At 45.5% G+C, this 13,087-nt stretch overlaps 1 protein-coding gene across 1 annotated transcript in view; it reads right to left on the bottom strand.

Annotated features, from left to right (window-relative positions):
* Nucleotides 1-13,087, bottom strand: part of si:dkey-22o22.2 (neural-cadherin) — a 107,293-nt gene that overhangs the window by 43,906 nt on the left and 50,300 nt on the right. Inside the window, exons 5-11 of the mRNA XM_035607513.2 lie at nt 12,400-12,511; nt 11,459-11,711; nt 10,879-11,021; nt 9,076-9,248; nt 8,740-8,908; nt 8,461-8,631; nt 1,954-2,126 (exon numbers count right to left, since the gene is read on the bottom strand). Of these exons, the coding sequence (XP_035463406.2) occupies nt 1,954-2,126; nt 8,461-8,631; nt 8,740-8,908; nt 9,076-9,248; nt 10,879-11,021; nt 11,459-11,711; nt 12,400-12,511 (1,194 nt within the window). The remainder of the gene's footprint in view (nt 1-1,953; nt 2,127-8,460; nt 8,632-8,739; nt 8,909-9,075; nt 9,249-10,878; nt 11,022-11,458; nt 11,712-12,399; nt 12,512-13,087) is intronic.

The following is a 13,087-nucleotide window of genomic DNA, read 5'->3' as shown; positions in this document are numbered from 1 at the left end:
GACGAGACGACAGTCGCAGAAGAAGAAGAAGAGACGAGACGACAGTCGCAGAAGAAGAAGAAGAGACGAGACGACAGTCGCAGAAGAAGAAGAAGAGACGAGACGACAGTCGCAGAAGAAGAAGAAGAGACGAGACGACAGTCGCAGAAGAAGAAGAAGAGACGAGACGACAGTCGCAGAAGAAGAAGAAGAAGAGACGAGACGACAGTCGCAGAAGAAGAAGAAGAGACGAGACGACAGTCGCAGAAGAAGAAGAAGAGACGAGACGACAGTCGCAGAAGAAGAAGAAGAGACGAGACGACAGTCGCAGAAGAAGAAGACACGAGACGACAGTCACAGAAGAAGAAGAAGAGACAACAGTCGCAGAAGAAGAAGAAGAGACGAGACGACAGTCGCAGAAGAAGAAGAAGAGACGAGACGACAGTCGCAGAAGAAGAAGACACGAGACGACAGTCGCAGAAGAAGAAGAAGAACAGTCAGAGACGTTTGTGCGGAGGAGAAAACCGAAATGTGACGATCATTAAACTTTTAAGACGGCGACGTTCAGCTCCTCTCACAGGAAACAGCAGAGTCGCTGCTGCAGCAGGAGATGTGACCTCGTGACCCCGTGACTGTGCCGTCATGACATGCACATGTACATCTGTACATCATTCATAATTCATAAGCGGTGCATGTAAATATCACTTCACTGCTCGTGTACAGTAACTCAGGTGCAGCTGTGACCCTTATTTGTTCAGTGAGGATTTTCACTGTTTGTTTTTTTGCGCTGCTGTTGTTTGCTGTGGATTCTGTTTTTATTTGCTATAATACAAATAAATAAAACATTTGATAAAACCAAAAACAAAGAACTGGATGTTTCTGTGTGAAACACTTCCTCCGCCCCGGAGGAGCGGCGGATCCTCCGCGTTCATTATCACGTGCAAACACACACTGTGCCGACGCGGCAGAAAGCAGGACGACGGCCGCGGGGAGCAGAGATGAGTGAGCAATAGGAGGGGAGGATTTGAACGTGGAGACACGACGCCGAGGGCTGCGCAAACACACACTGTACTGTACAAGACCGACAGGACACAACATCCTGTGAACACACACAACAACACACGCACACGGCGACGCTCCCTCAGTGGATGCATATCAAACATGTTGGCTGTTATTAAACAGCACCGCTCTCTGCCTCCATCCTTATTTATATACCCAGATTCTATCAGCGACATGAGGATTAAACATGAATATGTGTTTGTGTGATGACATATGACATATCGCTGTTTTTTTTATATATTTAGTTTATGGTTAAGCTGTAAAATGTCATATTTCTTTGTCATACGATTGTCAGCATCTTCCCCCCAAATTCCACATCAGGCGAGATGAAATTTGAACAAAGAGGACATTTGTATATTATGGATATTTTTGAAAATGGACATTTTTGCCACGAGTGGATATTTTAAAAGCAAAAAAAACGTTTAAGGAAAGTTTACTCATTATCGTTAAGTGGGGACATTTTGGAAGGACGTTTAAAGAAATGTGTAGATGGTTTTTTAAAGTGGCAAAATATTTGGAAAAGGGATTTCAATGAATTTCAATAAAAGAAAGAGCTTTTGGAAAGATATATTTAAAAGATTAGATAATTTTTTGGAAAGGGAGGATATTTCCAAAAAGGGTTGAAATACTTCGGAGGTACATTGGTAAATGAGGACATTTTGGACAAAGAAGGTATTCATAAATTAAGGATGTTTTTTGGAAAGTGAGGATATTTTAGAAAATTCTAATATTTTTCAGTGTTTTTATATATCTGGACAGTGGGGAGGCGTGTTCAAGTTTTGGGAGTAGGCCTTATGATCAGGCTTATGGATATTAGTGTCCTGGTACAGTGTCCTGACTGGACCTTGGTTTGGGACCCAGCTGTGAACACATTACCTCGTTGGGGTGCGAAGGGGCAGTCGGACGGCCTCTGACCTGTGAGATGGGGTGGTTGACGTAAATCCACCCAGTGCTGGGGTTGATGTGCAGGTACGCTGGCCTCTGATTGGACAGCGAGTAGGTGATGGCCGCGTTGCTCCCCTGGTCGTCGTCGTGCGCCGCTGCTCGCAGGAAACTAGTCCCGACCGGAGTGTCCTCTCGCAGGAAATCTGAGAGCAGAGAGAGAGAGAGAGAGGCCGTGAGACGGGATGATTACTACTGCTAATGTAACCGCTGTAGTTACAACTTGTACCGTGAATACTACTTCCACGTCTATGGGTATCATTAGTTTTATCACTACTGGTACTACATATACTGCAGCTGATACTGCCACTGCTCTTTTTACTAAACATACCATGACTGATACTACTACTGCTCATAATAATGACACTGATACTGCCTATAATAGTTACTATAGGAGCTCGTACTGCTACTGTACAAACACTACTGACAATAATGTTACTACTATTTCTACACAATTTCTTCTGGTAGGCCTACTGATACATCTATTACTGGTACTACTGCAACTGTCACCACAGCTGCTACTGCTACTGCTAGTACTAGTACTTTCACCACTGCTATGTCTACAGTACCAATACCTGTATTTCTACCACTACAGTATACTGCTACAACCTCTACGACTGCTAATGTTAAAATACCTGTAGTACATCTACTTCTACTGCTATTGCTATAGCATCACAGCTAGCACTTGTACTAAAGCTACAGCTACAGTACTACATTTAGCACGACTACATACCACTACTACCGCTACTGCTACTGCTACAGTACCACATCTACTACTGCCTCTACTGCTAGTACTTCTACCACCACTGCTTCAGCCCGCCAGTACTTCTACCACTACTGCTACAGCCCGCCAGTACTTCTACCACTACTGCTACTGCTAAGGTACCACTGCTAGTGCTGCTGCTAGCTGCTACAGCACCAATGCCAGTATTTCTACCACTACTGCTACAACTTCTACTACTGCTAATTTTGAAGTACCTATACTACACCAACTTCTCCTGCTATTGCTATAGCATCACAGCTAGCACTTGTACTAAAGCTACAGCTACAGTACCACTGCTTGTACTTCTACTTCCACTGCCTCCTTCTATATACTTCTACACACACACACACACACACACACACACACACACACACACACACTTCTATACGTCTACAGTACCACTTCTACTAGTACTTCAACCACTACTGCAACAGCACCAATGCCAGTACTTCTACCACTACTGCTACTGGTACCACTGCTAGTACTTCTACCACTACTACTGCTACTGAGTATTATCTTGAATTTTGTGGGGGTTTTTGTTTTTTTACAGTGTCACAGTATCCTGACTGAACGTCGTGTCTCGGCATATGGAAACACTGGATTTCATTGCGTTGGACCGGTCACATCAGCTTCTGTGACCGTAGGCAGATATTACAATAATGGCGGCGCAGCGTTGCGTTGTGTCAGCGGGGCGTCACCTCATTTTGTCATTTCTGGGCCGAGCTCTGCGAAGTCAACGGATGCATTTTGTTTTATGAATTCATGAACATAACCCGGGATCCTGCTGACGGTGGCGCGTGTGTCAGCGCTGATCCGACGGCAGCGACGAGCAGCGGAGAGGTCCGCCCCCCCTGTAATACTGCGTTTCAAGCATTATGTCAATAATAATAATTATGTCCCTTTGACATTTGTGGGTCTCGGTGGAAACATTTCCACTGAACAATCACGGCGGATTCCTGCTGAGTCGCATGTGTGTCACAGAGGAACAAGCGCACGATCCAACCCTCCGTCCGGCGGTTTACATCCACAACCGAGAGTCCGGAAGGTGGACAATGCTGCACTTAATTTCTTTTATTAATGCAACAATATCTATCTTTTCTTTTTTTTTTTCAAACTGCTGTTTTATTAATTTGCCCTGCACAGCGGCACACGGTGCTCTGACAGGACGCCCCGCTGCTGAGAATTGAATCCAGCCTGCAGAGCACGATAAAATCTTTATGGATGTTCTGACGGGACGTGAGCGCTGCAGGGTTTTTTTCCCCCGACGCTGCTTTCACACCTTCCTTGTTTGGCCCGGACCTTCAGGCTTTTCAGTTTAGTCTGAAAAATATCGGGTGTGAACGGTTCCTCGGACCGGCGGTACCGAACGACGAGACAAAAGTCTCAGTTTGGATCAAACTGGACCATGGTTCGGTTCGTTCGACGAGTGAAAACACTCTGGACTTAAGGGCAGTTGAGACGGAATGAAACAATAGAAGAAAGAAAAAGGAGCAGAAGAGAAGCAACATGGAGGGGACGACATGCGTTCATTTGGCACAGATAAAATTGGAACTAGTTTTGAGTTCTGCCTCCGAAGTTGGCGACGCTGGTGGTAAAAACCATGACGATTTGACTGTGGCGACGAAATGTACACTTTCTCCATTGGAACAGAAAGACGGCGAACAACCAATCGATGTCAAATAAGGGTGCACGATGCAACGTACATGTGGCGGACTCAAATTCTTCAGAGAGCTTCCTGAATTACAACGTGAAACCAAAACCAACCTGATCAATTGTAAACATTTTAACAAAGACATGAATCAGGTATGAAAGCGTCCTGATTTATATTGAGGAGACTGATGTCGATGAATTCTATGCAGATACAGACAAAAATCGGAATCCGCAGATTTAAATGTGGTTTCATACGGAGACTGTTGGGCCCCGGCAGAAGTCTGAGCTCCGCTAAGAGACTAGATCAAGTCCGTGACCTGAGTCTGCGTCCGCTGGATCAGGTCTGACAAGGTTTCTTTCTTGTTGACGTCCAGTGGAAACGTGAAGGAAACAGAGGAGACTGTCTCCAGCTGATTCATCCACCGTTTGACTTTCTAATATTGATTCTGCAGTTCACTGACAACGACCATGAGATAAACAACAAGAGGCAGCTTCCAGATCGCCTCCCCCAACACACACGCACACCCACCCACACACACACGCACGCACACACACACGCGCACACACACACACACACACACACGCGCACACACACACACACACACACACACACGCGCACACACACACACACACACATAAAATGAATGCATGTCCCAGAAACATTTCAATCTGCCTGCTAAATAGTTAATGAGCCGCTCCGCGTGTTTCTCTAATCTGACGAGCAGAACTTCTGACACGACGCTTAATCAAAACACATATTTGTGCGCAGAGTAAACAAACACGCACCCGCGGGAGCCGGCGGCGAATATTTCACCAGCCCGACTGTAAGAGCTCTCCAGGATCACGGGGATGCCGACTGATAGACGGCGGTAAAGCAGTTTTTTCCTCTCACTTGTTTCCTGTTTTCTCCTAAAACTCTCGGGTTGAGCAGAAGAGTCGCCACGGCCGCCGTCACCGCGGGCGGCTCCAGAGGGAGAGAAAGCTTTTAACCTTCAGAGCCTTGTTTCACACTTTCACACTCAGGAGATCGGAAATAATTCCATCTAGCGACAGGATGAGGTGGGGAACCGCTGCTGGACCATTTCTAAACCGTAGTAGTGACAATATTTGTGGCAGTAGACAGCATTTCACCTGTACCTGCATCTAATCTTCTTTTATTTTTCTGTAATGCCTTACATGACCTGGTCCCCTGATACATATCTCCGCCACATCTCAACTCTCATCTCTCAGATCCTCTGACCAGCTGCTCCTGGTCGACCCCTGCTCGAGGCTAAAGGTTAAAGGTCATTGTGCATTTGCTGTAGCTGCTCCGACACTTTGGAAAACTTAACCTTTGACAATTAATGGACATATTTAAGGATAAACTGAAGACTGCCTTGTTTTCTAAGGCTTTTGACTTCCCTTCATTTTTTTAATTCTCTTTTCATCCTCTTATTTTTTTTATTCTTGTACTTCTCTTTTTCCTTTTTTGTACAGGACTTTGTTTCAAATGTGTTTTTTAAATAAACTTAATAGACTCAATAGTGTAGTAGCAATAATAGTAACAACAGTATTGGTGATATTGGAAGTAGCACAGTAGCGGTGCATGTGGCAGTATAATAACTGTAGCAGTAGTTACTGTAGTACAAGTATCAGTATCAGTAGATGTAGTATGTAGCAGTGGTAGTATAGTAATATCTGACAGTGGCAGTAGTTACTGTAGTACTGTAGCCGTATGCAGTCACATTGGTAGTAGTAGTAGTAGTTGCAGTAATACTCTCGCTCATACTGGTAGCAACAGTAACAGTAGTCATAGTAACTTAAACTCACACTGGTGGTAGTAGTAGTAGTAGTAGTAGTAGTAGATGCAGTAATATTCTCGATCATACTGGTAACTGAAACTCACACTGGTGGTAGTAGTAGTAGTAGTAGTAGTAGTAGTAGTAGATGCAGTAATACTCTCGATCATACTGGTAACTGAAACTCACACTGGTAGTAGTAGTAGTAGTAGTAGTAGTAGTAGATGCAGTAATACTCTCGATCATACTGGTAACTGAAACTCACACTGATAGTAGTAGTAGTAGTAGTAGTTGCAGTAATACTCTCGATCATACTGGTAACTGAAACTCACACTGGTAGTAGTAGTAGTAGTAGTAGTAGTAGTAGTTGCAGTAATACTCTCGATCATACTGGTAACTGAAACTCACACTGGTAGTAGTAGTAGTAGTAGTAGTTACAGTAATACTCTCGATCATACTGGTAACTGAAACTCACACTGGTAGTAGTAGTAGTAGTAGTAGTAGTTACAGTAATACTCTCGATCATACTGGTAACTGAAACTCACACTGGTAGTAGTAGTAGTAGTAGTAGTAGTTACAGTAATACTCTCGATCATACTGGTAACTGAAACTCACACTGGTAGTAGTAGTAGTAGTAGTAGTAGTAGTTGCAGTAATACTCTCGATCATACTGGTAACTGAAACTCACACTGGTAGTAGTAGTAGTAGTAGTAGTAGTTACAGTAATACTCTCGATCATACTGGTAACTGAAACTCACACTGGTAGTAGTAGTAGTAGTAGTAGTAGTAACAGTAATACTCTCGATCATACTGGTAACTGAAACTCACACTGGTAGTAGTAGTAGTAGTAGTAGTAGTTACAGTAATACTCTCGATCATACTGGTAACTGAAACTCACACTGGTAGTAGTAGTAGTAGTAGTAGTAGTTACAGTAATACTCTCGATCATACTGGTAACTGAAACTCACACTGGTAGTAGTAGTAGTAGTAGTAGTAGTTACAGTAATACTCTCGATCATACTGGTAACTGAAACTCACACTGGTAGTAGTAGTAGTAGTAGTAGTAGTTACAGTAATACTCTCGATCATACTGGTAACTGAAACTCACACTGGTAGTAGTAGTAGTAGTAGTAGTAGTTACAGTAATACTCTCGATCATACTGGTAACTGAAACTCACACTGGCAGTAGTAGTAGTAGTAGTAGTAGTAACAGTAATACTCTCGATCATACTGGTAACTGAAACTCACACTGCCAGTAGTAGTAGTAGTAGTAGTAGTTACAGTAATACTCTCGATCATACTGGTAACTGAAACTCACACTGGTAGTAGTAGTAGTAGTAGTAGTAGTTACAGTAATACTCTCGATCATACTGGTAACTGAAACTCACACTGGTAGTAGTAGTAGTAGTAGTAGTAGTAGTTACAGTAATACTCTCGATCATACTGGTAACTGAAACTCACACTGGTAGTAGTAGTAGTAGTAGTAGTAGTAGTTACAGTAATACTCTCGATCATACTGGTAACTGAAACTCACACTGGTAGTAGTAGTAGTAGTAGTAGTAGTTACAGTAATACTCTCGATCATACTGGTAACTGAAACTCACACTGGTAGTAGTAGTAGTAGTAGTAGTAGTTACAGTAATACTCTCGATCATACTGGTAACTGAAACTCACACTGGTAGTAGTAGTAGTAGTAGTAGTAGTTACAGTAATACTCTCGATCATACTGGTAACTGAAACTCACACTGGTAGTAGTAGTAGTAGTAGTAGTAGTTACAGTAATACTCTCGATCATACTGGTAACTGAAACTCACACTGGTAGTAGTAGTAGTAGTTACAGTAATACTCTCGATCATACTGGTAACTGAAACTCACACTGGTAGTAGTAGTAGTAGTTACAGTAATACTCTCGATCATACTGGTAACTGAAACTCACACTGGTAGTAGTAGTAGTAGTAGTAGTAGTTACAGTAATACTCTCGATCATACTGGTAACTGAAACTCACACTGGTAGTAGTAGTAGTAGTAGTAGTAGTTACAGTAATACTCTCGATCATACTGGTAACTGAAACTCACACTGGTAGTAGTAGTAGTAGTAGTAGTAGTTACAGTAATACTCTCGATCATACTGGTAACTGAAACTCACACTGGTAGTAGTAGTAGTAGTAGTAGTAGTTACAGTAATACTCTCGATCATACTGGTAACTGAAACTCACACTGGTAGTAGTAGTAGTAGTAGTAGTAGTAGTTACAGTAATACTCTCGATCATACTGGTAACTGAAACTCACACTGGTAGCGGCTGTTTTCGAATTTGGGGTCGTTGTCGTTCTGGTCGGCGACGAGCACGGTGATCTGACAGATCCCGATGAGCGGCTCCTCGGCCTGATCTGTGGCTGTCACCGACAGCGTGAACTCCCTCTGGCGCTCGCGATCGAAGCTCACTGTCGTGGTGATCACGCCTGACAAACACGGTTATCACAGGTTACCACAGCAACGGCTTCACCAAACAACACGTTTGGAGCAGTGTGCAGCATGTATGATAGTTATCGGATCACTGAGGGATTTACCAGTGTCGGCATCGATGTCGAATCCGGACGAGACTCCGTCTCGGTGCATGATGCCATATCTGACCTCTCCGTTGACCCCCATGTCCGCGTCGTGGGCCTGGACGCGCAGCACCAACGTCCCCGGGGGCTGGTTCTCCAGGACGGCAGCGTTCAGACTGTAGTTCTGACACTGAGACCACAGTGTGACATGTGAGATGGTTCAGTAGCTTCAGACTAAACCAAACGGAACTAGACATAACTAAACCAAAGTAAACTAAACCAAACTAAATCTAACCTAAACTATCCTAAACCAAACCAAACCAAAGTCTGTCAGACAAACACAGAAGGGGTCGTCACCTCCTGGAAAACCGGCTTGTTGTTGTTGATGTCGTTGATTCCCACGATGACCTGGGTGGAGCTGCTGAGCGGGTGCGGTCCGCCGGACGCGTTGTCGTCCGTGGCGGTGATGTTGAGGACGTACTGAGGCCCCCGCAGCCTGGGAGGAGGACTCCGCCGCAGCTTGATGATGCCTGCACACACACACACACACACACACACGGAGGTTCAGACTCTGTTAGGTGACGCCTGAACGCATCGTGTTTTAAAGACCCGTTCCATCTTCTCTCAGGCTGGCAGATGATTCTGTTCTCCCATTACACCCGACATGAAGCAGATTTGTACATACAGATACAGTATGAGTCTTGGGCAGTAGGCTCATGGTTTCAGTTTCAGGCAGATTTTTTTCACAGAAACGAAAATATAAACATTTCGCCAAAGGAGCACACAAGTTGAAATGACTTTCACGTCCGCAGGCGTACACGTCGATTCTGTTGCTGCAGAGGAAACTATTCACTTTACTGTAAACACACTCAGCTCTGAACAAGAAAAACTCCAAGGAGCTGTTTCTTATTTTACCTCCATCACCTCTGATTGTTTGTTTTCAACAAAGTTCATCTGTACAAACCACAGACTGTATCGGGGAGTGGTGCCGTGGTATATCGAGGCCCCGCCCACATACGAGCTCTCGTCCAATGATGAGTCAGTGTCAGCTGTCAATCACAACGTCGCAGTCTGTTTTTTATATCATCACATAACTAATGAGAAGCAAAGTGATCAGAAACATGAACACTTGAACAAACGTCAGTGTGATCAGAACGACCTCATGACATGGAGGGGCGGGGCTTATGACTAATACTGCAGCCAGGATTTAACTTCACTATTCTTTTTTCTTTTTTTGGGCTTTTTCCGCCTTTAATTTCGACAGGACAGAGGGGGGAAAACATGCAGGAAATCGTCACAGGTCAGATTCGAACCCTGGACCTCTGCGTCGTATGTGTGAGCCTGTTGTAGACTCATTTGTTTTCTGGACAAACTGATAAGAAGATAATTCCCACATGTTGGGCTCAAACACGAGCAGACGTGAAGCTGTGACAGTGACGTTTGCTTCACTGCGTCACCAGCAGCAAACGACGACCTGAAACAAACGGCATATGTCTCGGCGCTGACAATCCCTTTCACATCAACAGAACAGAGCGGCGGCACCAACACACAAACAGACAAACGAGCAGCTTTGGTAGCAACATGAACAGAGACACGGAGTCGGAGAGGCAGCGAACACGTCGACATGGAAACGACTTCACAACGCTTTGAAGTGACAAAGCAGAACAGCCGAGCGAAGCCACAGGCCATCTGCTGCGCGCGCGTGTGTGTGTGGTGTGTAGGAGAGAGACTTAATATATCATTTATGTGCAAATGTTCATGTTTATATCTGTGAATGGATGCATGTGTGTGTGTGTGTTAGCAGAGCAACGGAGCAGTGCATGCTGGGTGACTTAGACACACACACACACACATATTTATAATCACTACAGGTCACACACAAAAGTGCTCTCTTCTCGTGTGTGTGTGTGTGTGTGTGTGTGAGAGACAGACTTTTTGAAGATAAACTTCATGTGCGGTGTTGTGGTTCACAGTCATGTTTTGCATGTTTATCTTTGTGTGTGTGTGTGTGTGTGTGTGTGTGTGTGTGTGTGTGCGTGCGTGAGTTTTACTGCGGTTTGTGTCCAGACTCTCGTCTCTGTTCATGAACGTTGAGATTCACATTGCTGTCCGATGACATCACACTTTGTGCGTTTGAGTGCGTCCCCCCCTCCCTCTCACCTTTCTGGTTGTCCAGCAGGAAGTTGCTGTCCTCGTTGCCGCCGGTGATGGCGTAGGAGACGCCGTCTCCGTCGGGGTCGTTGGCGTGGACGATGGCGACCAGTGTGTCGGGACCTGCGTCCTCGCTGAGGAAGGTTCTGTAACTGACAAGAGAGGAAAGATGGAGACACGTGTTAAATTCATGAGGTGCATGACGGAGGCCTGGTGGGAGAGGAGAGAGGAAACGTGGATTAATCCAAGAAAACAGGACGACGAGGAGGAGAGGTGAGGATGAGAAGAGGGGGAGGAAAACAACAACGGGAGGAGGAGAGAGAAAAGACAATTGAAACGCATAAATGACAGACAGACAGACGAGCGAGAGAGGAGGTGAAGACAGAGCGACAACAGATGGAGAGAAAACAGCAGGATTAAAAATAGATTCTGAATTTAGAAAAAACTTAATTAGCAGAATCTGTGGGCGAGAGACACAGACAGTGACAGACTGAGAGAGAGAGACAGAGAACAACTGCTGATGGCGAATTAAAAACACAAAGCTGCCGGATGAACGGAGAACAAGGATGAGGATGATGAATTCTCCTACACGCTCTGCGAGAAGACGGGCGCCTCGTCGTTGCTGTTGGACACCCGGACGCGGACGGAGGCGGTGCCCGTGCGGGGCGGCGAGCCCGCGTCCACGGCCACCACCACGAACTCGTAGGCGTGATTGGGCCGCTCGTAGTCCAGGCGGCAGGCGGGGCTGACCACGCCTCCCGACGTGATGTCAAAGTCGCCGCCGCCGTGGACGAAGTAGGAGAGCTCGGAGTTCACGCCGGAGTCACAGTCGCGGGCCAGAACTGAGGAAGAGGAGGAGGAGGAGTAACAAAAGAGAGGGGCAGAGGAAAAGGAGGGGAACAGGATAAAGCGGAAGTGCAGGGAGGAGTGATCGGGAAAGGAGAGGAAGGGAGAAGACAGGAGGAAGAGGAGGAGGAGAAATAGATGGATGGTGGATAAAGAGGAGAGAGGGAGGAAGGTGGAGCCAGAGGAGGAAGAGGAGGAGGAAGAGGAGAATGATAAAATACAAAGAAGAGAAAGAGGAGAAAGATTCTTTAAGTACGTCAGACTGCACACTGTTGAATGTATGTATGAATGTGTGTGTGTGTGTGTGTGTGTGTGTGTGTGTGTGTGTGTGTGTGTGTGTGTGTGTGTCTTTGTCACAACCATCTGTTGTCGCTGCTGGTGACTGGTTGAGATCAAACAGTTTGACTTCAGCGAGGCTTTGCTCTTATTAGGCAGCAAGCCAGAAACACACACACACACACACACACACACACACACACACACACACTTCTGTATACCCAGGTGTGCTGAGGTTGTGTTTATTGACAGGGGTAAAAATAGTTTAGTGGAACCTGTGTTTATTTCAGTGTGTGTGTGTGTGTGTGTGCGTGTGTGTGTGTGTGTGCGTTAACCTGTGTGTATTTCAGTGTGTGTGTGTGTGTGTGTGTGTGTGTGTGTGTGTGTGTGTGTGTGTGTGTGCGTTACCTTGCAGCAGGGAGGTTCCAGGTGCGACACTCTCAGGTACGTTGTCTCTGGTGTAGATCGCGTGGAGGAACTCGGGCGTGCAGTCGTTCTCGTCCGTTATTTGCACGACAACCTGCAGGGGGCGACACGCGGTTATTGTCTGTGATCTACCGTCGGTAAACGGATCAGCTGAGTGACAGAGCCGTCGTCACCGAGGGAGCTGCTCCGATGTCTGGACGCTTAAATCTATAGGAGGTGGCAAAACGTATCAGCAGAGGGCGACCCTATGAGATCATGACTCTACTTCTCACTTGATTCATAACGTCAGTCAAACATTTTCCTGAGGAGTTTATGGTTCCATCTCTAGTTTCAAGTCTTCTACAACACATGATGTTCATTTTTGTACATTATGGTCCAATTGATTTATACGTTCATGGTTTTATTTTATTATTCTTTAATAAATCAACGTGACGTTCCACCGAGCACAATTGAAGTGCTTTATTAGAAAAAAAAACCAACGCAGCTTTAAGGGGATGTGAGGGTTTGACGGGCGTCTTCGCCTAGAGCCAGGAATCGCCCCTGGCAACGAAGTGAGTGATGTGAGGCTCAATAACTGGAGAGAAGAAGAAGAAGAAGAAGAAGAAGAAGAAGGTCTGGCTGACGGGGAGACGAACACGGAGCGAGGAGCTGCGGTGATGGAGAGGGATGA

The sequence above is a fragment of the Scophthalmus maximus genome, chromosome 10 (assembly GCF_022379125.1).
Source record: "Scophthalmus maximus strain ysfricsl-2021 chromosome 10, ASM2237912v1, whole genome shotgun sequence".
Lineage (NCBI taxonomy): Eukaryota > Metazoa > Chordata > Actinopteri > Pleuronectiformes > Scophthalmidae > Scophthalmus > Scophthalmus maximus.
The sequence above is the reverse complement of the archived record's forward strand: the minus strand, read 5'-3'. Positions and strand labels throughout refer to the sequence as shown.